The sequence below is a fragment of the Symphalangus syndactylus genome, chromosome 17, assembly GCF_028878055.3.
Source record: "Symphalangus syndactylus isolate Jambi chromosome 17, NHGRI_mSymSyn1-v2.1_pri, whole genome shotgun sequence".
Classification (NCBI taxonomy): Eukaryota; Metazoa; Chordata; class Mammalia; order Primates; family Hylobatidae; genus Symphalangus; species Symphalangus syndactylus.
In genome coordinates, this window is record NC_072439.2 from 21,054,075 (window position 1) to 21,081,730 (window position 27,656).

A 27,656-nucleotide genomic window follows, 5' to 3' on the forward strand; every position below is an offset into this window, starting at 1 on the left:
TTCTCTCCTCATCCCCTTAGCCCCAAGTCCCAGGGTGCCCTCTTTTCAGAAAAACTCCACAAACTCTTACGCCAGAATCCCTTCTACTTAGTCCTTAACCTTTCCAGTCCCCTCATTTCCCAGTCCTATTAGAAAGCTGCCCTGAGGCCTGGTGCAGTGATTCACGCCTGTAATCCCAGCACTTCAGGAGGCCAAGGTGAGCAGATCACTTGAACCCAGGAGTTCAAGACCAGCCTGGGCAACATAGCGAAACCCCCATCTGTATTTTAAAAAGAGAAAGAAAGAAAGCTGCTTTTATCTTTTTTGAGACGGAGTTTCACTCTTGTTGCCCAGGCTGGAGTACAACGGCGTAATCTCAGCTGACTGCAACCTCCCTCTCCCAAGTTCAAGCGATTCTCCTGCCTCAGCCTCCCGAGTAGCTGGGACTACAGGCGCCCACCACCAGGTCCGGCCAATATTTGTATTTTTAGTAGAGACGGGGTTTCACTATGTTGGCCACACTGGTCTTGAACTCCTGACCTAGTGATCCGCCTGCCTCGGCCTCCCAAAGTGCTGGGATTACAGGCGTGAGCCACTGCACCCGGCCCGAAAGCTGCTTTTTTTCTAACTGAAGATTCACTCCGTCCCATACCAGGGTTTCCTCTCCTCGGACAACCGCAGATCTACCCGAACCCATTCCCAGAGTCACACCTCCTGGCTGATGCAGAGTTCCGTGCTGCTCCCCGAGGGCCCCCACTCCCTGGGTACACAAATAACTGCTTCTGGGAACCGACGAGATTTCTCTTGGAGACGCTCAGGTCCAGAAACATTTCCCCACACTCCACTCGGAGGCCTCCAGTGAAGTCAACAGGTTTTCTTTCTCTTTGCTCCCTACAGCCTCCCCCCTCCCCATATTCGCTAAGCTAGATACGTACTCCTTCTGTGCTGGACACAGGATCCTCTGTCTCCCGCCACATATTTCATCCACTTGGAATGTTACCAGCTCATCTGCCCCCATCCCACCCCCAGCTACCCCTGTTCTCCAAAAACCCCACAGGTAGCTCCAGACCAGTCAGCAGCAGCCTCAAAAGTTATTTGTCCTCAGTCTTCTTAGCTCTAGACCCCCAGATCCTTTGTCCAGGGAAGCATCCTCTCCCCCGCCAGCCTCTGGACACCAGGGCTCCCTATACCTCTTCTAGAAGCCAACCAGAAAGTCCCCAGATCTCCCAGCACCTAATGTCCAGGCTGTGCCTGCTTCAAGGGTGGCCTTCCAGCCCCGGAAGGGAGATGGGGGTGCCCCCTAGTTCAATCTCCCGCAGCCCCTAAATGCTCACTAGCCAAACTCCAAAGCACCGAGTCCATTAGAGCCTCCCCAGCCACAGACACCAGCGCCTCCACCTCACCCACCAACCCCCGTACCAAATAGGAGAACTCTCAGGATCGCATCCAGTGGCATATTCCAGGATCCTCCTTCCTCAAAACTCTCGCAGCCCCGCACACCTGGACATTCTTTCCCCACCCTGGAAACACGGCTCCCCACCCCCCAGCCCACACGCTGGGCTAACACGACCGCCAAGCCCACGGAGCTCCGTACCCTAGGATCCCCATTTTCGAGACCCTCCCCAACCCAAATGGAAAACCTCTTGTTCTTCCGACTCTCTTCGGCTCCAGAAACCAGTTTCCGGTCTCCGATCCCTACGGTACGGAATCCTCCCCGCCACCCCCGTCCCTCACCTCCGAAACCCAGAGGCCCCTCCCCCAGTGTCCCCCCTGCACCGATTGTCAGGATCCACCCTCCGGTCGTGCCGGGGCCCTGGTCCCCAGATCCTTTTCGGCGGCGGGAAGCGGGATCCCCCGATCCTCAGGTCGTCTCCCCGACCTCAGGCGCTGGACTCCCGCGTCCCACAGCCCTTTCCTCGGCCCAGGCTCCGGGCTCCCCGGCCCCCGCCCCGCGCACTCTCACAATGTCCGTCCGGCCCCGAGTAGCCGCCGGGCTCCGCGTGCGGCTGCAGCCCGGGCGGCGGTGGCTGCGCGGTCCCCTCCAGCTCGGAGCCCCCCTCGGTCTCGACCTCCTCGTTGATGTGCCCGGGTCGCCCCGGTTCGTCGTCGGCGTCGAGCTCCCGCTCGTCGTCAGGCTCCTCGGCCTCCAACGCCGCCTGCAGCCGCTCAGCAAGCTCGGCCTTGAGGCCTCGAGTGTCCAGGCCGCGGCGCTGCAGCTCCTCGCGAAGTTCGTTCACCTTCAGACGGCGCACATCCATGGCCCGGGCCCCCGGGGTGGCCCCCGAGCCCGGCCCGGCCTCCCAGGGCTCTGTCCCCCTTAAACCTTTCCTGTCAGGAGGCGAAGGGGGAAAGGGGGGGGGGCCCACTCCAATGGCGGCGGCGGCTCAAAATGGCCGCCGCCACCGCCTCCCCCCTCACCGGTACCTCGTCCGATGTAACATGAGTGCCAATTGGTCAGTGCGTGGGGCAACGGGCGCGGGCCCGGAAACCTAGCCAATCAGAGCGCGGCTTTCAAAACAACGGCCACGAGAAGGCCTAGGAGCTACCGGGGAGGAAGCATTGGCCTACGTCGAAGCCGAGAACGAAGCGGAGGGCGGGAAAAGGCAGGAGGCGGAGCGGGTGCTGATTGGGTAGCTCTCGCGCGCCGGCTGCCGTAAGGTCCAATGAAAATAAGGGAGTAACGATTTGGACCAATCAACAGTGAGATCTCAGAATGAGCGTCCCACGGCCTTTCCTGCGCAGTCCTTTCATCAAACTAAGTGTCTCTGTAACACACATTCCGATTGGTCTACATCTCCCGCCCCTTGAGGAGTCCGAGCGGGTAAAACCACTAGAACCAATCAAATGGAGGGTCGGCAGAAACCCCTCCTTCCTGTTGCCTTTGAGAAACCGGAAAGAGATGAATTCACCAGGGTCCCGCCCCTTGCCGTTAGGGCGGTTTCAAAACAATCTGCCCACCAATCGCAGTTATTGTCTTAGCTCACTAAAGCTGGAAGAGATGGCTTGTTTTAGGAAAAGTTCACCAGATTGGCCGTGCTTCAGAGGACTGCCTCACAAATTTCGCGGTAGGAGGAGGTATACGAAATAAAGATTAAGTGGATACACAGTTAGTAATCGGGAAGGAACCCAGTTTCCTTTAGGAAAAGCAAAATTTTGACTTTAGAGAGTCTCGAAGGTTTGGCTATAGAGACTAGACTAACAACGGGAGGCAAGTTGTGAAGGACACGGCCTCCCCTTCCCTTGGGTAGTCCGCGGCCGCCTTGCTCTATGGTCGGGTACCTGACGTGGAACCGGCGCTCTGCACGTGACCATAGAGCCTTCCCCTCCCGAAAGACATCCAGAAGTTCACCGACCGCTCTCCCGAATTCTCTAATCGGCTATTCCCGTAAATCGGGCTGTCTGGCGTCTGTACCGACAAGCTCAACCTCACGGATCCGTCATTAACCTTCGCGCTCAGGAATACAAAAGCCACAGAGCTTCCCAGTGTCTAACGCTGCACCACCTGTCGCCTCTAACTCAGAAAACAAAACTCGAGTAAGACGCAATCGGGCTACATGATGCAGACGCCCACTGCCTCCTGAGCCACACGTTAAGCCCGCAGAAGCCACACACTATCTCTACTTAGACAAAGGCACACCCCGCAGACGTCAACAAACAGGCGTGCGTCAGATCAGATGCATCCAGTTCTTTTTTTTGTTGTTCTTTTTTTTTTTTTTTGAGACGGAGTCTCGCTCTTGTTGCCCAGGCTGGAGTGCAGGGCCTCGATCTCAGCTCACCGCAACCTCCGCCTCCCGTGTTCAAGCGATTCTCCTGCCTCAGCCTCCCGAGTAGCTGGGATTACAGGCGCCCGCCACCACGCCTGGCTAATTTTTGTATTTTTAGTAGAGACGGGGTTTCACCATGTTGGCCAGGCTGCTCTCGAACTCCTGACCTCAAGTGATCCGCCCGCCTCGGCCTCCCAAAGTGCTGGGATTACAGGTGTGAGCCACCGCGCCCGGCCCCAATTCCGATCTGCTTTGGGTAAGGCACCCCGCTGCAGTGTAGATGTGCCCACTACGGTCCGCAGAGGCAGGCGGCATTGAATAATAAAGATAACACAGGATAGTTGCACTACAAGCGAACACTACAGCAACCCAGACACATAGCACCCACTCAGCAGCGGGACAGACACTCACGTGGGCCCAGAGGTTCCAGTCCAGACACCCCGCCCCTCGCCCACGTCCGACTTCCTCTCTCTCTCTCTTCTCCCAGCTTCCCACAATGATTTGTTCTAAAAAAGTTTGTGGCCCGGATTGAACTGTCTCCGGTTCTCAGGAGCCGCCACTGGAGGGCGTCCGGGCGCTGCCAAGGGTTTCTCCATTTGCTGCCGGCCACACCCGCGAACGCCCTCTCGCGAGTGCGTGCCAGACACGGTGGGCTGGTCTTGGCTGGAGGCCCTTTGTGGGTCCGTGATGATCGGAGGTGTTCTATGCCTGTGTTTCTATGTCAGTCTGAACGTTCGGGGCTGTGAGTACCTGTTGTACTCTACATGTCTCTTGAGTATTTGTGTCACTTGACTCTGGGTCTGTGGCTCTTCCTATTCGTGGCGGGTATCTGCCTGAGCATGTTTGTAAATATGCTTGTGTCTGTGTAATTCTGTGTGTCTGTGTTACTCTATGCGTCTGAATTTCAGTCTTTGTATTTGTGACCAGGTCCTCCCGGGTGTGTCCATTAATTCATGTGTCTGTTACTTTGCGGGGGACAGGTGTGTGTGTGTCTGTGATCCAGAATTTCATTCTTTGTATTTGTGACCAGGTCCTCCCGGGTATGTCTGTTACTTTGCGGGGGACCAGTGTGTGTGTGTGTGTCTGTGTCTGTGATCCTGGATCTGTATGCCAGTTCCTCACTGGGGATTTCTGAGAACCTGCATCTCTTTGCTTGTGTGTCTTTTTGTCTATCTGTTCATTTCTACCCTCTCTAGCGAGGACAGAATTCCAAGACCCCACCAAGCTCTTCTTTTTTCTGATGGGGGAACTGAATTGCCAGGGAATGGGGCCACATCACAGCTAAAAGGAGACAAGAGGAGACAGAAGCTCATTGATATACAAAGTTTTATGTGACCTGAGCCCCTCTGGAGGCACCAGAGTCCACACTCTGTACTCAGAAGGTGAGGGATTGGCTCAGGGGGGGCAACATGGCCCGAAAGGTGGGAGATCGTCCATCCTCTGCGGGAAAGGAGGCATCCCTAATGCATTGCACAGGCTTGAAGGGGGCACACCCCCACAGGAGGGGAGGAGGAAGCAATGATGGCTAAGAAGGAGAGGGGCACCCCAAAGAATACTACAGTATAGGGTTAGAACCTTGAAATTGCACCTAATAGTCTAGACCTGTGGACCTTTAGAATCTTAGAAACTTAGAACATTTGAGTCTTAGAACTACAGTGCCTAGAACTATAAGATTTTAGAAATGTGGATTCTTGGACTCTTAACCATGGTCCTAGAGAGGCAGAATGCAGCAAAGAACCTAAAGGTGTCCAACATTAGAAATGATTAGAACTTTGGTGTCTAGTTAGTCACAACCGAGTGTGAGAGTCTTATAACTTAGATGCTTAGGATCCAGAATCTTGGACCAATGGAATCTATAGTGCCTTGAAACAGAACAGACCATTAGAATCTTATTTAATCATCTAGAATCTTGGAGCATCTGATCTAGAATCTTAGACACAGAGAATCTAAGATCTTACAGTAAGTCTTAGAATATCACATCTTAGAACACCGGACCTTAGAAACTCCATCTTTAGACTCTTGGAACTTTTGAATTGCAGATGCTACAGCTTTCGACCCTTAGGATCTAGGATCTTATACAAGAGAATCTATTATCATAAAGCCTCCGAAACTATAATTGATCATCATTAGAATCTTAGAACTTGAGAAGACAACATTTGGAGGCTTATGATCTAGAGCCTTACAGCCAGAGAATCTAGACTCTCAGAGCCTTAGAACATCAAATTTTAGAATCCTAAGCCTTAGAACCTCCATGTCTAGAATTATAGAATCTTTAGAATCTATAATCTTACATTTTAAGGACTCTGAACTCTAGAAAAATAAACATCTAGAATCATAGAGCCTTAGATCCTAAAATCAGAATCTTAGAGCTTTAGAACCTAAAACCTTGAGGTTTTATCAAAAATGTTAGAACCAGAAAATCTAAAACCACAGAATGTCAGAGCCTTAGAACAGTAGGTCTTAAGGTTGAGTGCAGTGGCTCATGCCTGTAATCTCAGCACTTTGGGAGGCTGAGGTGGGCAGATCACTTGAGGTCAGGAGTTTTGGACCAGCCTGGCCAACATGGTGAAACCCTGTCTCTACTAAAAATACAAAAATTAGCCGGGTGTGGTGGCGCACACCTATAATCCCAGCTACTTGGGAGGCCAAGGCAGGAAAATCACTTGAACTAGGTAAGCGAGGGTTGCAGTAAGGCGAGATTGCACCACTGCACTCCAGCCTGGGTGACACAGTGAGACTCTATCTCAAAAAAAAAAAAAAAAAAAAAAAAAAGTAGGCCTTAGAACCTTAGCACTTTAATAGAATTAGAGACTTTGGAATTTTAGGTCCTTAGAACCAAAGACTCATAGCATCTTTGAATCCTAGAACCTTTGAATCTACACTCTTTAAACCTTAGACTCTAGAGTCTTGGAATGTTAACACCTGGGAGGACTTCAGATATTGCAATCCAACCCCTTTCTTTTACAGATGGTGATGCTACTGCTTTCAAGGTGATGCTACTGCACAGAGAAGGGGAGGGACCTGTCTGGGATGGAGATGGGATAGGTAGGAAGACAGGGCTGCAAGTGGGGTTAAGGCCTGGGGTGGGAAAGTGGGAAGGTGGAGTTTCCCCCAGTGGCAGTGCCTAGCTTGGATCCTGAGAGGGAGTACCAGGTGGAGGGTTGTCTCAGGCACCATCCTCCTGCCCTGGGGCTGCTGGGGAGCCCCTGTCAGCAGGCTGAGGGGGGCTAGGGGTTGTGGAAGGGCAGAGGACATAGCGTCCAGCAGGATGGACCTCAGCCGCAGTGAGGCAGCTACAGGAATCCTTAGGGTCTGGCTGGGTTGGGGGGTCAGCTCCTCCCGCAGCTCCAGGGGGTTCAGGATAACCTCCACCCTCATCCATGTTGACATAGAGGATTTCGTCAGGTTCCTGAGCAGGAGGCAAGGCCTTCAGTGTGTTCTCCAGATCTTCCCGCAGCTCTGTAAAACTTGGCCGGTCCTGGGGATTTAGCTCCCAGCACCGTGACATCAAGGCATACCTAGGGCAGCAAAATGAGGGGTGGAAGATTGAGCAGGGACTCAGAAGGGGGGCATTCTGGGAGCCTGGGGACATTTTAGGACACTCAGGGGACTGGAGGCATTTTAGAGGGTTAGAGGGAGCCTCAGCAGTTTGAGGCCATCTATGGGGATTTGGGAATTCCCAAGAATTTCTGAGTTGGGTCCTGGGAGACTCAGGAGCTGCGAAGGGTCTCGGGAAACCTGTCTGGGTATGGAGTAGTATTCTGATGAGGTTTTGCTAGAACAGACCTTCCCAGCTCCCCAGAACAGACTTGCATCAAAGCCTGGCTATGCCACTTACAAGCTGTGCTGATTTAAAATAGGTCCATAAATTCTTTGACCCTCCTCCCTGCAAAAGATGAAGAATAAATCCTCTCCTCTTGAGCATGGGCAGGACTTAGTGACTTGCAGAAGTGATGGTGTGTGTGACTTCTGAGACTAGGTCATAAAAGGCATGTGGCTTCCTTGCACTTTCTCCTGGGTTGCCATGTTGTGAGTAAGCTCAAGCAGTGCCACAAAGGGGTCCACATGGCAATGAACTGAAGCCTCCTGCTGCAGCCATGTGAGTAAGCCACCTTGAAAGCAATCTTCCAGTCCCAACCTTCAGATGACTGCAGCCCCCAATGATATCTTTGTAACTTCATTAGAGATCCTGAACCAAAATCACCCTGCTAAGCTGTTCCCAGTATCCAACTTTCAGAAATTGTGTGAGATAATACACATTTGTTGTTTTAAACTACTTGATTTGGGGATATAGATAACAAACACACCAGCTGTGCAATCTTTGGCAAATAAATCACCCAGACTGGGCGTGGAGGCTCACACCTGTAATCCCAGCATTTTGGGAGGCTGGGATGGATGGATCATGAGGTCAGGAGATCAAGACCATCCTGGCTAACATGGTGAAACCCCGTCTCTACTAAAAATACAAAAAAAATTAGCTGGGCATGGTGGCACACGCCTGTAGTCCCAGCTACTTGGGAGGCTGAGGCAAGAGAATCGCTAGAACCTGGGAGGTTGCAGTGAGCTGAGATCGAACCATTGCACTCCAGCCTGGGTGACAGAGCGAGACTCAAATAAATAAAAAAAAATACATTACCCTCCCTGTAGGACTGGGTTTTCTCTTTTTTTTTTTTTTTTTTTTGAGGCAGAGTCTCGCTGTGTCTCCCAGGCTGGAGTGCAGTGGCGCAATCTCGGCTCACTGCAAGCTCCGCCTCCCGGGTTCACGCCATTCTCCTGCCTCAGCCTCTCCGAGTAGCTGGGACTACAGGCGCCCGCCACCACGCCCAGCTAATTTTTTTTTGTATTTCTAGTAGAGACGGGGTTTCACCGTGGTCTCGATCTCCTGACCTCGTGATCCGCCCGCCTTGGCCTCCCAAAGTGCTGGGATTACAAGCGTGAGCCACCGCTCCCGGCTAGGACTGGGTTTTCTCATCTGCAAAATGGGAATCATAATGATACCTATCTATATCATATGGCTGTGGTAAGGACCAAATGATTTAACACATGCCAGGCACCTAAAACAGTGCCTTCTAGTCAGTTCTATAAAAATGTTAGCTGTTATTTTTACTCCTCTCAGCTCTTGGAGTACCCAAGGTGGACTGAGGAGTCTGACGCCCCAGGCTGTCTCCTCCTGATACAAAGTCATCCTGTCTTTACCCTCAAAGTGCTGGCTAAATGTCGCGGCCTTCTCCACATGCTCCAATATTGCAAGGTTTGATAAGCATTCCCTAAAGGATCCTGCAAACATCTCAGAGGAGACCTGAGTCTGGAGAAGGCCAATAAAACAAACTGAAGGGTTTTGCAGAGAGTCTCAGGTGTTGAGGAGCACGTGGGGGAAGCGTGGTGTGCTCAGGAGTCTGGAATGAGAAGTCTCTGGGAGTGCATGTCCCAAAGGCAGGGCCACCAGGTAAGACTGTGCTGTTATTCACTACCCAAGGATACCTGGCTTGGGGGTGGGGAGCCAGGGGGCTGATTCAGCCCACATCCCAGACACAGACAAAGGAGGAAAGGGTGCCTTTAGCTGATTTGCACCCCACTGGCTAGTGGTGGCCCTACTCAGAGCATTGGTGAGGGGCAAATGGGTCACTCAGCATTCTCAGGGATTCTGTCTGGGTTATAGAGAGTCCTGGACCTGTGAGGGCCATGTGGGGGTAGTCAGGGGTTTGGAATGAATTCTGGGTTGGGGGAAACCTAAGGGTCCTCACAGTCCATCCAGACAGTCCGCAGGCTGCTTCAGGCGATTTCCCTGGCGCAGATAGTCATAAATCTCGCTGTTCTCCACGCCTGGATAGGGGGTTTGGCCTCTTGTGGCAATCTCCCACATTGTCACCCCGAAGGACCACTATGAGGGGCAGAGAGAATTAGACGGTCTCTCCTGCACAGAATCACCCGCACCAATACCCAGGTTCATGGGTACACCCATACTTATGTACACATGTTCACAACCATCCTCTGGGAGTGTCACAAGTATTCATAGAAACATAATACTTTAGCCAGGTGCGATGGCTGAGGCCTGTAATCCCAGCACTTTGGGAGGCTGAGGTGGGCGGACCGCCTGAGGTCAGGAGTTTGAGACCAGCCTGGCCAATATAGTGAAACCCCGTCTCTACTAAAAATACAAAAATTAGCTAGGCATGGTGGTGGGCGCCTGTAATCCCAGCTACTCGGGAGACTGAGGCAGGAGAGTTGCTTGAACCCAGGAGGCAGAGGTTGCAGTGAGCTGAGATGATGCCACTGCACTGCAGCCTGGGTGACAGCGTGAGACTCCATCTCAAAAAAAGAAAAAAAAAGAAAAAAAATATATAAAGTATTTGACACGGGTATACACATGAATAAGTAACTTTTGTGGATGCATACACATGCTCACCATCACACACATACACACACTTCATGGACACATGAGCTCATGGGCCACTCTGCACACCCTGGCTGTCCACATTCTATGAGTGTGTGCACGTGCACGCATAATCACTGCAGCTTCTTCTAACCTAAACTGTCTACACTGCTACCATGCACACATGAGCCTGTATTTATCCTGGGCATGTACACACCACTATTCAGAGATGCCCACCATACCCCAAGACATGCCCAGCCCATGTGGACAAGCCCCTACAAAGGGAAGCCCACCTGTCCCTGTGACCCCTTGCATCCACAGCCACCCAGGCACAGTGTGTGACGGTCAGGCCATGCCCTCCCATGGTTCCCCACTCTTGGCGGGGGTGCACATACCACATCGCTCTTGCTGGTGTAGACACGGTCAGCTAGACTCTCAATGGCAATCCACTTGACTGGCATCTTGGCGATACGTCCCTGGCGGTAGTAGTCCCCATTGTAGATCTTCTTGGAGAGCCCGAAGTCTGCCACACACACGGACATGTTCTCATTCAGCCTGTTTGGATTGGGGAAAGGAACAGGGTCAGGGCATCGGTCACCTCCACCAGGAAGCCTGCCCTGGCCCTCAGATACATCTGCACCTCCTCGCCTCACTGTCCTGGCTGTGGGTGGGCATCTGTCTCCCAAACCTTCATCCCAGTCCAGAAGGGAACTGCTTTAGTTCTTGTTCACTCTGTCAAGTAAGGATGGGACAAAGGGCTTCCTCAGGACTTCCCAACTTTGGCTGTTTGTTAGATTCTAAGGTCCTTCCTTGGGTTTGATTCCTTGATGAAATTTTTTTTTCTTGAAGTATACTGTACATATGGAAATGTGCACAAGTCATAAGTGAGCAGCGCACTGAATTGTCACACACACACATACCCATGTAACCAGCACCCAGATTAAGAAACAGAACATGGCTGGGCACGGTGGCTGGTGCCTGTAATCCCAGCACTTTGGGAGGCCAAGGCAGATGGATCACTTGAGGTCAGGAGTTCGAGACCAGCCTGGCCAACATGGTGAAACTTTGTCTCTACTAAAAGTACAAAAATTAGCCAGGTGTGTTGGTGCACATCTGAAATCCCAGCTACCTGGGAGGCTGAAGCAAGAGAATCAGTTGAACCCAGTAGGCAGAGGCTGCAGTGAGCTGAGATCACACCACTGCACTCCAGCCTGGGCAACAGAGTGAGTGAGACTCCATCTCAAAAACAAAACAAAACAAAACAAAACAAACGAACAAAAAAAACAGGCACAGTCGCTCAAGCTTGTAATTTCAGCACCTTGGGAGGCCAAGGCGGGAGGATCACTTGAGGCTAGGAGTTCAAGATCAGCCTGGAAAACAAAGCAAGACCCTGTCTCTACAAAAAAATTTAAAAATTAGCTGGACATGGTGGCACATATCTGTAGTTCCAGCTACTTAGGAGGCCGAGGCAGAAGGATATCTTGAGCCAGGAGCTGGAGGCTACAGTGAGCTGTGATCATGCCACTGCACCCCACCCTAAAGGACAGAGTAAGACTCTGTCAAAACAAAAAAGAAAGGAAAGAAAAAAAGGGAAAGAAAGAGAGAGGGAGGCAGGGAAGGAAGGAAGGAGATAGAGAGAAAGAAAGAGAAAGGAAGAGAAAGAAAAGAAAGAAAAAGAAAGGAGAGAGAGAAAAAGAAAGAAAAGAAAGAAAGAAAAAAAAAGAAAGAAAGAGAAAAAAAAGAAAAGAAAATCCACAGGACATTCATATGCTGGAATACCATACCACACAGCAAAGAAAAAGAGCAAACTACCCCTACACAGATTCATCTCAAAAACATCATGCTGAGCCATAGAAGCCAGACACAAAGCAGTACAAACTGCATGATCCCATTTGTATGACTTTTCAGAACAGGTGAAACTAGCACTGAGAAGTCAGGATAGTGGGTACCACTTGGCAGTAGTGATTGGGAAGAGGAAGAGGCATGAAGGAGCCTGCTGGGGCTAAGAAATATTCTTTACCTTGATCTAGTGGTTACATGGGTCTATACCCATAAAAATTCATCGAGCTGAGCTGCACATATATGATGTGTATATTTTAGTGTATGTAAAATATACATCAATTTTTTTTGAGATGGGGTCTTGCCCTGTTGCCCAGGCAGTAGGGAAGTGATACCATCATGGCTGACTTCAGCCTCAACCTCCTGGGCTCTAGCAATCCTTCCACCTCAGCCTCCCAAGTAGCTGGGACCACAGGTATACACCACTATGCCCAGCTAATTAATTTTTTGTAGAGACAGGGTTCACTATGTTGTCCAGGCTGGCCTTGAACTCCTGGGTACAAGTGATCCTCCTGCCTCAGCCTCCCAAAGGGCTGGGATTATAGATGTGAGCCACTGCACCTGGCCGAGGCTAATATTCTAACTCTGTGGTTCCATTCCCTCCACGCTCTACCCTCCCCTTACCTTCTATTCTGGCTTTTGGGGGATTTTTTGTTCTTTCTTTTATTTTTTTTTTTGAGATGGTGTCTTGTTGTTGTTACCCAGGCTGGTCTCGAGGCTCAAGCAATCCTCTCACCTCAGCCTTGGGAATAGCTGGGACTACAGGTTACTATTTTCTTTCTTTCTTTTTTTTTTTTTTTTGAGACAGAGTCTTGTTCTGTCGCCCAGGCTGGAGTGCAGTGATGCGATCTCGGCTCATTGCAACCTCCACCTCCTGGGTTCAAGCAATTCTCGTGTTGGGATTACAGGCACACACCACCACACCCGGCTGAATTTTGTGTTTTTAGTAGACAGGGGGTTTCACCAAGGCTGGTCTCGAACTCCTGGCCTCAAGTGATCCACCTGCCTCGGACTCCCAAAGTGCTGGGATTACAGGCGTGAGCCACTGCGCCCCCTCTGGCATATTTTCTGCTTGTCCATTGGTGGAGAGTTTGGTTTCCTTATCCAGTGTGGCCGCTTCCAAAGGGCAGCCCCAGGCAAGACACCCAGCATGGAGCGGGTCAGAGATGCAGCTCATGTGTCCCCACCCCCATCGGTCACCTCAGCCCCTCTGCTCACCTCATGCTGTGCACTGAGCCCACCTTCTGGTCTCTTCCCTCTCCGCATCCAAATGCTCCTTCCAGATCTCAGTTCAGGACTCACCTCCTCCAGGAAGCCTTCCCAGACCCCCTTACTGACTTTCCTGGTCCTGAGTTCTGACCTGCCCTCCGTGGGTGTCTAGCCCTGCTTCCATCCTAAGAAGGAGGGAGGGAACTCCCTCAGGGAGTGCAGGAGCAGCGGGGGGTGTCCCTGAAAGGCACTCACATGCAGTTCCTGGCCGCCAGGTCCCGGTGTATGAATCTCTTGGTACTCAGATACTCCATGCCACTGGCGATGTCCGCCATGAACTTCACTAGCATCTGAGTGGGCAGGTACTGGGGAGCCAAGGCACGTGGGAGGAGAGGTCAACAGAGTCCTTGATGCGATCCCTCCTCCCTCCATCCCTCTGTGCAAGCCTAGCTCTGCCCGCAGTGGTTTCCCATGGCCCTGACGATTCAACCCAACCCCTCTCCATGGCCTGCAAGTTCCTATAAACTTGCTCCAGCCTCCCTCTTGGACTTGATCGCCTATGTTCTTGCCTTTGACTGACACTCCCACCAGACTCCTGTCTGGTCTTCAGACAAACGATAATTATTCCTACCTCCAAGGCTTTGCCTATGCTGTGCGCTTTGTTGGGGTCGCTTCCTGCCCAGATCTCCAGACATCCCCCCAGCCCCAACTCCTTCACGGTCACCTCCTCGGCAAGATCTTCCACGTCCACCCAAATTCACTGCCTGGCCTCCTTATCATCCGTCCTACTGTATTTCCTTCCTAGCACTTAAACATTTAAATCATCTCGCTTAGGTATTTATTAGCTTGTTTATCGTCCGCCCCTCCCCTGCTGGAAGACATGTTCCAGGAGAGCAAGCTCCTGGTCACCGTGGTCTTCCCAGGGTCTGAGCAGCACTGGGTACCTGATAGATGCTCAGTTAATATTCGTAGACTGGATGATTAAATGCCCCTTACCACTGGCTGGTCCCCAAGCCGGGAATAGAGGAGGAAGCTGTGTAGGTCTCCATGTTTCATGAAAGGTAAGATGACCACAGGTGCTGGGAAGCTCTCTCGTTCAGAACCCTGGAAACAGACACCTGAACCCCCCAGGTAGCCCTGTCACTCCTGCTGGGCAGAAGGGGAAGCCAAGCCCCCCACCAGCCAGCCTCCAGCCTCTCCTTCTCACTCCCCATCCAATCTGGCCACCATATTGTTTGGGGGGTAGTGGCGGTGGCAAGGACCAAGCTGCAGAGAAGCCGTTTCCAGCAGAGTTCCCAGGGACGTTTCCGGAGCCCTCCTGGAGAGGTCAGCTATTTCTGGGAATGGTCAGAGGTCGCATTCCAAGCTGAGGGAGACTAGGAGGGGGAAGCTTGCTGACCCTGAAGGAGCGGGAGCAGGAAGCCTGGACGTTTGATCTTCCCAGGGCCAGAAGCAGGGCTCTTCCCTCTGTTATGGCCCCCATGAGGCTTGCAGACCCCTTGAATCTGCCCCTCTCTCACCGATGAGCCTCATGACGTTGGGATGGTCGAATTCCTTCATGCAGACCGCTTCACTCAGGAAATCCTCCAGCTCTGACCTCGTGCAGATGGCAACTTGAGGGAGAGAGAAAGGTGGGTGAGGAGGAGGGGAGGAGAGGGAGGACTCTCCTTCTACCTCCACTCCATCATCATCATCATCATCATCACTCATCTTCATCAAACATGATTAGTAAGTACCAGGCGCCATACTCAGCACTTTATATGTGTGTGTGTGTATATATATATATATTTTTTTTTGAGATGGAGTCTCACTCTGTTGCCCAGGCTGGAGTGCAGTGGTGTGATCTCAGCTCACTGCAACCTCCACCTCTCGGGTTCAAGCAATTCTCCTGCCTCAGCCTCCCGAGTAGCTGGGACTACAGGCGTGTGCCACCATGCCCGGCTAATTTTTTGTATTTTTAGTAGAGATGGGGTTTCACTGTGTTAGCCAGGATGGTCTCGATCTCCTGACCTCATGATCTGCCCGCCTCGGCCTCCCAAGGTGCTAGGATTACAGGCGTGAGCCACCACACTTGGCCAACTTTATATATATTAACTCATTTAATCTCAGGTGCTACTATTATCATTCCCATTTCATTGTTTTTTTTCTTTTTTTTTTTTTTTTTTTGAGACAGGGTCTTGCGCTGTCACCCAGGATGGATGCAATCACAGCAATCACAGCTCACTGTAGGCTCGAACTCCTAGGCTTGCCTTCCTGAGTAGCTGGGACCACAGGCACGCACCACCATCCCGGATAATTTTTTTTTTTTTTTTGAGATGGAGTTTCGCCCTTGTCCCCCAGGCTTGAGTGCAATGGCGCAGTCTTGGCTCACTGCAACCTCTGCCTCCCCAGTTCAAGAGATTCTCATGCCTCAGCCTCCCCAGTAGTTGGGATTACAGGCATGCACCACCATGCCCAGCTAATTTTTGTATTTTTAGTAGAAACGGGGTTTCACCATTTTGGCCAGGCTGGTCTCAAACTCCCCACCTCAAGTGATCTGCCTGCTTTGGCCTCCCAAAGTGCTAGGATTTCAAGTGTGAGCCACTGTGCTCAGCCAATTTTTTAAGAGAAGCAGTCTTGCTATGTTGTCCAGGCTGGTCTCAAACTCCCAGCCTCAAGTGATCCTCCCACCTCGGCCTCCCAAAGCACTGGGATTACAGGCATGAGCCACTGTCCCTGGCCTATCTTTATTTTAAAGATGAAGAAAGCAAGGCACAAAAAGGTTAGGAGTCTGCCTAAGGGAACACACAGCTTGGAGGTAGAAAAGGCAGATCTCAAACCCGGGCAGTCTGGCTCCAGGGTTCACCTGCTCACAACCACCCAGACTGCTTCCCAGCACTTCCCTACCTGCCCTGGGGACCCATACAAGTATCATCCCATTTAACAGTTCAGGACACTGTGGCTCACAGAGGCAAAATGACTTGCCCAAGGTTGCACGGCTGGGATTCAGACCCAGGCCAAGACTATAACCAGTGGGAGGCTGAGTGGGGAGGATCGCTTGAGCCTCAGAGATTGAGACTACAGTGAGCTGTGATCCTGCCACTGCTCTCCAGCCTGGGTGACGAGCAAGACTCTGTCTCAAAAAACAGAAAACATAGGCCGGGTGTGGTGGCTCACACCTGTAATCCCAGCACTTTGGGATGCCAAGGCAGGTGGATCATAAGGTCAAGAGATAGAGACCATACTGGCCAACATGGTGAAACCCCGTCTCTACTAAAAACACAAAAATTAGCTGGGTGTGGTGGCGCACACCTGTAGTCCCAGCTACTCGGGAGGCTGAGGCAGGAGAATCGCTTGAACCCGGGAGGCGGAGATTGCAGTGAGCTGAGGTCATGCCACTGCACTCCAGCCTGGTGACAGCCTGTCTCAAAAAACAAAAACAAAAAAACAAAAAATGTAACCTAAGGCTGGGTGCAGTGGCTCATGCCTGTAATCCCAGCACTTTGGGAGGCCGAGGTAGGCAGATCACCTGAGGTCAGGAGTTCAAGACCAGCCTGGCCAACATAGTGGAACCCCATCTTTACTAAAAATACAAAAATTAGCTGGGTGTGGTGGCGCGCGCCTGTAATCCAACTACTTGGGAGGCTGAGGCAGGAGAATTGCTTGAACTCGGGAGGCAGAGGTTGCAGCGAGCCGAGATCATGCCACCGCACTTCAGCCTGGACAGCAGAGTGAGACTCCTCCTCAAAACAAAACAAAACAAAACAAAGCAAAACAAATAAACAAAATAACCCGGTACACAGGAGGTGCTCAATAATGAACGAATGAGTGGGTAATGACTTCATAGCCCAAGCTTTTAAGCCCTGTAATTCAGAAACGATCATTCTCTACTCACCACCAGCCCCAGTCTGAACCCCCATGCTTCTCCTTCCCTGCGTGTGAAGAACTTAGCCCTGGACTTCCTGTGCTGTGTAAACCTGAAATGGCTCCTGCCCTCTCTGACAATGTAAATAATACAGTCCTAGTCCACATTAACAAGCATGTCCTACTTGCCACCCTCAGCATGAAGTGCTTTGCCTCACAACAGCTTTGGAAGGTGGGGACATTAGGGTCCTTTTTTCCAGATGACAAGTGGGAGACTCAGAGAGGGAAAGTCATTTGCCTGAGATCGCATAGCTGGTAAATGATTCAGCCAGGTATGCCTCATTCTAGAGCTTCTCCCGCTCCACTGTGTATCACAGTGGGCTGGCCCCTGAAAACTACATTTCCCAGGCTCCCTTTCCTAGTGGTTTCCTCTTGGGATTTGCCAATGGGAGGTAGGCCCTGATGGGATACTGGCAGGTAGCGGGGAGAAAGGGAGAAGCCAGGGTATTTCACCCTCTCTCTGCTTCTGGTATTCCCTTGGTGGTGGTTGTGTCTCCCAGGTGTGCGTGTGTGTGTTTTAATTTTTTTTTTCTTTTTCAGACGGAGTCTCGCTCTGTCGCCCAGGCTGGAGTACAGTGGCACGATCTCGGCTCACTGCAAGCTCCGCCTACTGGGTTCGAGCGATTCCCCTGCCTCAGCCTCCCGAGTAGCTAGGATTACAGGCGCCTGTCACCACGCCTGGCTAATTTTTATATTTTTAGTAGAGGTGGGGTTTCACTAAGTAAATCAGGCCAGTCTCGAACTCCTGACCTCAGATGATTCACCCGCCTTGGCCTCCCAAAGTGCTGGGATTACAGACGTGAGCCACCACGCCCAGCCATGTGTGTTTTATTTTTTTAAGACAAAGTCCCACTCTGTCACCCAGATTGGAGTGCAGTGGCATGATCACAGCTCAATGCAACCTCTGCCACCCAGACTCAAGCGATTCTCCTACCTCAGCCTCCCAAGTAGCTGGGACTACAGGCATGTGCCACCGTGCCCAGCTAATTTTTTGTTACTATTATTTTTTTTTCATAGACATGTAGTTTCACCATATTGCCTAGGCTGGTCTCAAACTCCTGGACTCAAGCGATCTGCTGCCTCAGCCTTCCAAAGTGCTCTTCTGGGTTTTTAGCTCCCACAGCGCAGCCTCTAACTCTGTGATACCAGCTCCTGCCTGGTGTCCCTAGCTGTGGATTCTGGTAACACCACTTGCTCCCTCTCCCCTTCAGGCCTAGTGGGGGAAGTGACTTCCTGCTGCTGCTCGTCTCTGGTTTCCCTCCCTGCCCCCAGTTGTTCCTTCAACCCATCTCCCACCTTTGTACTAATCTCCCCATATTCAATTCCTTCTATTGAGGTACCTGGCAGGGGCTCCATTGCCTATCTGGAAACACTGGAAGTTCTAGGCTATGGCTAACTTGCTGTTAACTTTTCTGCTCTCTTCTGTCTCAGGGGCATAGGGAAGGGGCTGGGGGTCCTACACGTGTGCGCATAACTCACTCTTCATCGTCTTCACAGCCACCTTGAGGATGGAGTCGTCCTGGTTGAGCTGGCCTTCCATCACAGCTCCAAACTCTCCTGTGGGGGGCCAGAGGGAGACATCGACCTCAGAGGGCCCGTGGGCACTGTATTTCCTATAGTTAGATGGGAGTGCGGAAGTGCAGGATCTCAGAAGTTCAGAAGGATGTGTGTATGCTGCGGGGGGACTCACCCTCTCCCAGAGTCTTCCCCAGGGCCACCTTGTGCCGGTCCACCATCACATCCCGCAGCTTCTCCTTCAGCTCTTCACTGATGCCCAGGCTGTTCACTGCATGCAAGTTTGGGGTGGACAGAGTCATGGGGCAGGGCTGACATTCAGGTGACATTCACTCACCAGTAGGGATAGACCCATTGTTGAAACACTGACATACTTCTGCACTAATTTAAAATTAGCTACTGCCCTGAGCACCCCGCCACTTCCACCCCAGCTCCTCCTCTGGACCCCCTGAACCTTCCCTCAAAGGGAACTAAAGAGGTAAAGCCTGGCCACACTCTTGCTCCATTGGGCACCTGATGGGTCAGTGCCCTGCTGTACCAGTTGTTAAAAATATTTCTTTTGCCGGGCACAGTGGCTTATGCCTGTAATCCCAGCACTTTGGGAGGCAGAGGCAGGTGGATCACTTGAGTCCAGGAGTTCAAGACCAGCCTGGGCAACATGGCGAATCTCTGTCTCTACAAAAAAATACAAAAATTAGCCGTGTGTGGTGGCACACGCCTGTAGTCCCAGCTACTGGGGAGGCTGAGGCAGGAAAATCACATGAACCCAGAGACAGAGGTTGCAGTGAGCTGAGATCGCACCACTTCGCTCCAGCCTGGGTGACAGGGCAAGACTCCGTCTTAAAAATAAAATAAAATAAAATAAAATAAGATAAAATAAAATAAAATAAAATAAAATAAAATAAAAATATTTCTTTTGCTGGACGCAGTGGCTCAAGCCTGTAATCCCAGCACTTTGGGAGGCAGAGGCCGGTGGATCACTTGAGTCCAGGAATTCAAAACCAGCCTGGGCAACATGGCAAATCCCCGTCTCTACAAAAGAATACAAAAGCTAGCCATGTGTGGTGGCATGCACCTATAGTCCCAGCTACTCAGAAGGCTGAGGTTGGAGGATCACTTGAGCCCAGGGGTGGAGGCTGCAGTGAGCTGAGCTCATGCCACTGCACCCCAGCCTGGGTGACAGAGCAAGGCCCCGTCTCAAACAAAACACACACACAAAAATATTTCTTTTTATTGAAGTATAATCTGCACAAATCATAAGTAAGCAACTCAGTGGATTTTCTTTTCTTTTTTTTGGAGGGGGGATGGAGTTTCGTTCCTGTTGCCCAGGCTGGAGTGCAATGGTGCAATCTCGGCTCACCGCAACCTCCGCCCCCTAGGTTCAAGTGATTCTCCTGCATCAGCCTCCCGAGTACAGGCATGTGCCACTACACTGGGCGAATTTTGTATTTTTAGTAGAGACAGGATTTCTCCATGTTGGTCAGGCTGGTCTGGAACTGCCGACCTCAGGTGATCTGCCCACCTTGGCCTCCCAAAGTGTTGGGATTACAGGCGTGAGCCACCACGCCCGGCCAACTCAGTGGATTTTCACAAATCAAACACAAATGTGTAACTAGCACTCAGGCCAAGAACAGAACATGACCTGCCCTCCTAGGGGTAGCCACTTTCTTGATTTCTGTTATAATCGATTAGTTTTGAAATGTTATAAAAATGGAATCACATAGTATATTCTCTTTTGTGTCTGGCTTCTTTCCCTCAACATGATGTCTATGAAATAGTTTTAATTTAGTTGTTGTTGGATGTAATTGTAATTTACCCATTTTCTTTGTTATATAATCATTCTCAAACAAATTGACATCAGGACACCTTTACATTGTTAGAATTATTGAGGACTAGAAAGAGCTTTTGTTTATGTTACATATATACCAATATTTCTGTATTCAAAAATAAAACTAGCTGGGCACAGTGGTTCACGCTTGTAATCCCAGCAACTTGGGAGGCCAAGGAAGGAGGACCAGTTGAGGCCTGGAGTTGGAGATCAGCCTGGGCAACATAGCCAGACCCCATCTCTAAAAAAAAGAAAATTTTTTTTTTGAAACCGAGTCTCGCTCTGTTGCCTAGGCTAGAGTGCAGTGGCGTAATCTCAGCTCACTGCAACCTCCACCTCCCGGGTTCAAGTGATTCTCCTGCCTCACCCTCCTGAGCAGCTGGAATTATAGGTGTGCACCACCACACCTGGCAAATTTTTTGTTTGTTTGTTTGTTTGTTTTTTAATAGAGATGGGGTGTTGCCATGTTGCCCAAACTGGTTTCAAACTCCTGGGCCTCAAAAGAAAACCTATCAGGTTTATTTATTTATTTATTTATTTATTTTTGAGACAGAGTCTCACTCTGTTGCCCAGGCTGGAGTCCAGTGATACAATCTCAGCTCGCTGCAACCTCCGCCTCCCGGGTTCAAGCGATTCTCTTTCCTCAGCCTCCCAAGTAGCTAGGATTATAGGCATGCACCACCACATCCAGCTAGTTTTTGTATTTTAGTAAAAATGGAGTTTCACCATGTTGCTCAGGCTGGTCTTAAACTCCTGACCTCAAGCAATTCGCCCACCTTGGCCTCCCAAAGTGGTGGGATTACAGGCATGTGCCACTGCGCCCAGCCTGATAGATTTTTAAAACAAGAATATACAAGCACAAGGTCCATCAGCTGTCAGAGTGATCATCAGCTGTCAGATGACATCATCCCATGTCAGGGAGCCTCTGGAAAACTGTGCTGAATGCTCATGAGAGAATGAGAAAGCAAAAGGGCAAATAATGTCTTGGTAATAGTATGAAAATAGATTTGACCTTCTGGGCCCCCTGCAAAGGTCTCTGGGACCACAGGGGACCAGGCTCACACCCTGAGAATGGCTGCTGTATGTTACTCAGTTAAATCACTGGGACATCGTTGCTTCTTCCTTCTCTTCTTAAATAAATGTCTTTCCCAGCCCTTTCCAAACATCCCCCTGGGGCTCTGGCGGCTTTCTCGCTGTGTGCTAGGAAGAGACCTAGCTCTTCCATTTTCTTTCTGGATTTCAGTTTCCCTAACTGGAAAGATGAGATTCCTTTTTTTTTTTTTTTTTTTTGAGACGGAGTCTTGCTCTATCACCCAGGCTGGAGTGCAGTGGCACGATCTCAGCTCACTGCAACCTCCGCCTCCCAGGTTCAAGCGATTCTCCTGCCTCAGCCTCCCAAGTAGCTGGGATTACAGATTACATCTGGCTAATTTTTCTATTTTTAGTAGAGACAGGGTCTCGCCATGTTGGCCAGGCTGGTTTCGAGCTCCTGACCTCAAGTGTCTGCCCGCCTGGGCCTCCCAAAGTGTTGGGATTACAGGCATGAGCCACTGCGCCCAGCCGAAAGAAGAGATTTGATTGGGCCTCTGAGATCCCCTCCTTAGCTGAGACCTTGCATCCCTTTCCAGCCTTCTAATGGAGAGTCTATAGTTCTAAGATTTTATGATTTTAAAAGTATAAGGGTGTAGAGTACATGCATATAATTTTTCAGGCCAAGATAGATTCTATCTCTCTACCAATTTATAATTCCAAGAGGTAGTGGAGTGTGGCAGTTCAGAGTATAGACTTCAGGCCGGGCGAGGTGGCTCACATCTGTAATCCCAGCACTTTGGGAGGCCAAGGCAGGTGGATCACGGGGTCAGGAGGTCGAGACCAGCCTGGCCAATATGGTGAAACCCTGTCTCCATTAAAAATACAAAAATTAGCCAGGCGTTGTGGCATGCACCTGTAGTCCCAGCTACTTGGGAGGCTGAAGCAGAAGAATCGCTTGAATCCAGGAGGCGGAGGTTGCAGTGAGCCAAGATCAAGCCACTGCACTCCAACCTGGGTGACAGAGCAAGATTCTATCAAAAAAAAAAAAAAGTATAGACTTCAGAGCAAAAGTGCCTGGGTTCAAATTGCTATCCAATTTACAAGCTGTGTGGCCTTGGGCAAGTGACTTAACCACTCTATGCCACAGCTGCCTCATCTGTGAAGTGAAGGTGATAAGAAACCCACCTCTGCTTGGGCGTGGTGGCTCACGCCTGTTATCCCAGCACTTTGGGAGGCCAAGGCAGGTTGATCACTTGAGGCCAGGAGTTCCAAGACCAGCCTGGCCAACAAAGACAGGGTTAGTAAAACCCCATCTTTACTAAAAATGCAAAAATTAACCAGGCGTGGTGCCATGCTCTTGTAATCCCAGCTACTCGGGAGGCCGAGGCGTAAGAATTGCTTGAACCTGGGAGGTGGAGGTTGCAGTGAGCTGAGACTGTGCCACTGTGCTCCAGCCTGGGCGATAGGGTGAGACTCTGTCTCAAAAAAAAAAAAAAAGAAAAGAAAAGAAAAAAGAAACCCGTGTCCTTGGGTTGCTCTGAGGGTTAAACGAGGAGATACACGTAGAATGCTTAGAACAGAGCCTGCCACATAGGTAGTGCTAGGGTTGCCTGCGATTATTATCACATCATCACCATCTAATCTCAACATTAGTTCATCATCATCATCATTTTCTTCTTGATTGTCATTATCTTCATCATTATCATCATCATTACATCTTCTAAGATCCAATGGCTCTGAGGTTTGGTGTTTCTTTTCTTTCTTTTATTTTTTTTTCTTTTTTGAGACAGGGTCTTGCTCTGTCACCCAGGCTGGAGTGCAGTGGTGTGATCACGGCTTACTGCAGCCTTGACCTCCCTGGGCTCAGGTGATCCTCCTACCTCAGCCTCCCGAGTAGCAGGGAGTACAAGGGAGTTCAGGGGCACGACACCATACCTGGCTAATTTTTTTTTTTTGGTAGAGACAAGGTTTCGCCATGCTGCCCAGGCTGGTCTCGAACTCCTGGGCTCAAGTGATCCTCCCACCTCCGCCCCCCAAAGCGCTAGGATTACAGGCATGAGCCACCACACCCAGCCTTGGTGTTTCTTTTTTTTTTTTTTTTTTGCTATAATCTGAGAATGTTCCGAATTTAGTAGATTGGGGATGTGTTTGTGTTCCCAAGTTAATTGCTTTTTTTTTTAAATTATACTTTAGGTTTTAGGGTACCTATGCACAATGTGCAGGTTTGTTACATATGTATCCATGTGCCGTGTTGGTTTGCTGCACCCATTAACTCGTCATTTAGCATTAGGTATATTTCCTAATGCTGTCCCTCCCCCCTTCCCCCCCCAGCCTTGGTGTTTCTAAGGTTTACTGTGTCTAAGATTCTATTCCTTGAAAGTTCTTTGTGGTTCCACAAATCTGTTATTTCTAGGGTCTGTGGTTCTGACATTCTAGTATCCCAAGGCCTTCAGAAACTTTTGGCTCACGCATCTACAGAAGCCCAGCAGGCCAGATTCTCTACAGCCTTTAGACCCAGGCCAGGGCAGTGGGGCATAGGGTTCACTTACAGGTAGCTTCAGTGGTCCGACGACTGTAGGACTTGCGCACACGGTACCTGACTACCAGTTCACCTCTTTCCACTGTTGGTTCAAACACTTCTCTGGGGGGGAGGGGGAGTAGGTGAGGGCAGGGAAAAACCATGTGGAACCCCCTACTCAACCAGCAAGCACCATCTCAGCCTCAAGCCCTGCCTGCTCTCTCTGCTAGCATTAGCATCTGCCTGCCCTCTCTGCCCATGTCTTGGGCAGCTACCTTCTGCCTTCCACTCATTCCACACACCCCCTTGCCCTCATTCTTTTTTTTGAAAACAGGGTCTCACTCTGTCACCCAGGCTGGAGTGCAGTGGTGCGATCTCAGCTCACTGTAGCCTCCATCTCCCGGGTTCAAGTGATTATCGTGCCTCAGCCTCCCAAGTAGCTGGGACCACAGGCGTGTGCCACCACTTCCCGCTAATTTTTGCATTTTTCAGTAGAGACAGGGTTTCGCCATGTTGGCCAGGCTGGTCTCAAACTCCTGACCTCAAGTGATCCACCTGCTTTAGCCTCCCAAAGTGCTGGGATTACAGGAGTGAGCCACCGCGCCTGGCTTCCCTTGCCCTCATTCTGATTCTTAGTCATCACTCCTCCTGCACTAGATTCCTCACTGGCCTCCCTGCCTCCAGCCTCTCCATCCCAGGCCACACAGCCTCCCCATGTGGTTCCAACTCACCCATAACGGGTCTCCTTCTTTCGCCAGTGGACAAGGAAGACAGCCAAGATGAGGACACAGGCAGCGGCCACGACTGCTCCTAGCAGTACATACCACCAGGGCCACGAGAAGGCAGGAGCTGAAGGTTCCTTCACTATCAGGGGGTATGAGGAACAGGTCATGGATGAGGCCTTGGATCCAGCTCTCTGGGACCCAAAGGGGTGATGTGGGAGGAAGGCAGAAGCCCTTGGCAAAGATGTGCACATACTTGATGAGGTGTGTGATGGATGCATTCACATATCTGAATAGGCTGGGCTGGACAGGGCATGCAATGGATGTGATACAAGTGCACGTTAAAGCAGAAGTGTGTGAAAGTTGTAGGATGGGTGAGTTAAGAGTGGGATGAAGGCCAGGTGTGGTGGCTCATGCCTGTTATCCCAGCACTTTGGGAGGCCAAGGCGGGCGGGTTACTTGAGGCAAGGAGTTCAAGACCAGCCTGGCCGACATGGTGAAACCCTGTCTCTACTTAAAAAATATATATATACAAAAATTAGCTGGGGTGGTGGTGCACACCTGTAATCCCAGCTACTCGGAAGCTGAGGCAGGAGAATCGCTTGAACCTGGGAGGTGGAGATTGCAGTGAGCCGAAATTGGGCCACTGCACTCCATCCTGGGTAACAGAGCAAGACTCCATCTCAAAAAAAAAAAAAAAAAAAAAAAAAGAGAGTGCCAAGATAGCTCAGGCGGTAGAGCATCAGACTTTTAACCTGAGGGTCCAACGTTCAAGTCCCTGTTTGGGCATTTGTAGTTTTCCTTACTTTAAGCTACCAAATATTATGCCACCGAGATCCAAAAAAAACAGAAGAGTGGAATGGATATTTGAGGAGTGTGCAGTGAGTGTGGAATGGGAGGGAGAAATGTGTGGAACGGGTTATGAGTGTGCCAGGAGGGCTAGATGAACATGAGATGGGTGTGGAGAAATCTCAAGTAGCATAGGTTAGTGTGAGAAATGTGATGATTGTGCAAGGAGGGTGGACTAGAGTGTAGATAAACAGGTGAGTGGGGAAGAAGATCCTTGCAGTGTAGGATGGTGCATGAAGCGTGCGCAAGGAGGGCAAGGCTTGTGGACGAAGGACTAAGGAATACCTTTTGAGGAGAATGCAATGACTACAAAAGGGTTTTCTTTGTCTCTTTTTTTGTTTGTTTGTTTGTTTTTGTGAGACAGGTTCTCACTCTTTCATCCAGACTGGAGTGCAGTGGCCCGGTCGCAGCTCATTGCAACCTCTGCCTCCCAGTTTCAAGCAAATCTCCTGCCTCAGCTTCTAAGTAGCTGGGATTACAGATGTGCACCACCATGCCCGGCTAATTTTTGTATTCTTTTTTTGGTAGAGACAGGGTTTCACGATGTCTCCTGAGTAGCTGGGACTGCAGGTCTGTGCCACCTGGCTAATTTTTTTTTTCTTTTCTTTTTTTTTTTTTTTTGAGGCAGAGTCTTGCTCTCTTGCCCAGGCTGGAGTATAGTGGCATGATCTTGGCTCACTGTAACCTCCGCCTCCCAGGTTCAAGCAATTCTTGTGCCTCAGCCTCCCGAGTAGCTGGGATTACAGGCTCGCACCACCACGCCCAGCTAATTTTTGTATTTTTAGTAGAGATGGGTTTTTGCCATGTTGGCCAGGCTGGTCTTGAACTCCTGACTTCAGGTGATCCACCTGTCTCAGGCCTCCCAAAGTGCTGGGATTACAGGCGTGAGCCATTGCATCCGGCCACAAGGGTTTCCATAAAGCAAGGAATGAGGGTGAAATAAATATCCAAAGGGGCACGGTAAGCATATACAGGGTTGGATGGCCGCTGGAAAAGTTGGATGTGTGTGAAGTGGGAAGAGTATTCATGAAGTCTTAGATACAAGGAGTGAGCAAGGAATTTTAAGGATGTAATTGCAGTGTGAGAGAAGTGTGCAGTGAGCATGCAAAAGATGTGAGAAGGGCAGATGAGGAGTATGGGGTGCACAGAAAGGGGGTGTAAAAAGGGCAGGGGTGGAATGGAGTGTGTAAGAAATAAAGATCATTGTGTGCTGAGTGTGCAAGGGGTTCAGGGTGAGTGTGCAGAGTGAGATGGGTTGGGATTAGTGAAGGGTGAGGGAATGATGTCTGTGGAGTGTGGGGTAAGCATGCAAGGAGAATCGGGTGTGGGAAAGCTGTGGACAGTGTTTTTCAGTGTTTGCAATGTGGAAGATATGGTAAGTTCGTACAAGGTGTGCAGAGTTTGTGAATGAGAAGTGTGGTTGTGCAATGGGCCTTGGGAGTCATGTGGGAGGAATGGATTATAATGGGATGTATGTGAAAGGAGGGTGGAATGAGCGTGGAAAGGGTATGTGAAGAAAAAGAGGAGTATTGAAGGCTAGTGGGTTGAGTTACAAGAGTGGGCCTTAATAGTGCCCAGAGGGGACAATGGGTGTAGGAGGAATGTTTGAGAATTGTTAGAGAAATATTTGAGAGGGATGGATGTAAGGAGGATACCTCATTCATCCATCCCTCCACCTTTCTACCCATCCATTCATCCATTCATCCACTCACAAATCCATCCACCTGTCCATCCATCCATTTATCCAACCATCCATCCATCCATCCATCCATCCATCCACCCATCTACCCATCCATGTATCCACTCACCACTCAGTCATCTTTTGTTCATCCACCTATCCACCCATCTATTAATCCATTGACCCACCCACCCATTCACCCTCCATATATCCAACCATCCATCCATCCACCCTCCATATATCCACCCATCCATCCATCCACCCATCCATCTACCCATCCATTTATCCACTCACTATCCAGTCATTTATCTGTTCACCCACCTAACCACCCTCTATTCATCCATTGACCCACCCACGCATCCACCCTCCATATATCCACCCATCCATCCATCCACCCATCCATCTACCCATCCATTTATCCACTGGCCATCCAGTCATTTATCTGTT

The 27,656-nt window shown here is 50.4% G+C and overlaps 2 protein-coding genes across 18 annotated transcripts in view; both read right to left on the reverse strand.

Annotated features, from left to right (window-relative positions):
* The window catches only part of HNRNPUL1 (heterogeneous nuclear ribonucleoprotein U like 1), a 46,719-nt gene extending 42,393 nt beyond the window's left edge, over window positions 1-4,326 (reverse strand). For 2 of the 15 annotated variants that reach the window (XM_055249959.2, XM_055249957.2), the window contains exon 1: window positions 4,155-4,326. Coding sequence is in view for 8 of the 15 variants with exons in the window: in XM_055249953.2 (XP_055105928.1) it covers window positions 1,943-2,237 (295 nt within the window). In the remaining 7 variants the exon portion in view is untranslated. Of the gene's footprint in view, window positions 1-1,398; window positions 1,769-1,942; window positions 2,573-3,258; window positions 3,594-4,154 lie in introns of those variants that run through there. The other 13 variants (XM_063620900.1, XM_063620899.1, XM_063620906.1 and 10 more) reach the window with 12 other exon arrangements.
* A 726-nt stretch (window positions 4,327-5,052) lies between these two features.
* AXL (AXL receptor tyrosine kinase) overlaps window positions 5,053-27,656 on the reverse strand; it is a 43,511-nt gene continuing 20,907 nt past the window's right edge. For 2 of the 3 annotated variants that reach the window (XM_055249951.2, XM_055249950.2), the window contains 10 exons: window positions 24,692-24,824; window positions 23,992-24,083; window positions 18,758-18,853; window positions 18,547-18,624; window positions 14,685-14,777; window positions 14,161-14,282; window positions 13,420-13,529; window positions 10,512-10,671; window positions 9,488-9,624; window positions 5,053-7,261 (listed from right to left, as the gene is read on the reverse strand). In XM_055249951.2, coding sequence (XP_055105926.1) covers window positions 6,910-7,261; window positions 9,488-9,624; window positions 10,512-10,671; window positions 13,420-13,529; window positions 14,161-14,282; window positions 14,685-14,777; window positions 18,547-18,624; window positions 18,758-18,853; window positions 23,992-24,083; window positions 24,692-24,824 — 1,373 coding nt within the window. In that variant the 3' untranslated portion in view covers window positions 5,053-6,909. The remainder of the gene's footprint in view (window positions 7,262-9,487; window positions 9,625-10,511; window positions 10,672-13,419; window positions 13,530-14,160; window positions 14,283-14,684; window positions 14,778-18,546; window positions 18,625-18,757; window positions 18,854-23,991; window positions 24,084-24,691; window positions 24,825-27,656) is intronic. The other variant, XM_055249914.2, reaches the window with a different exon arrangement.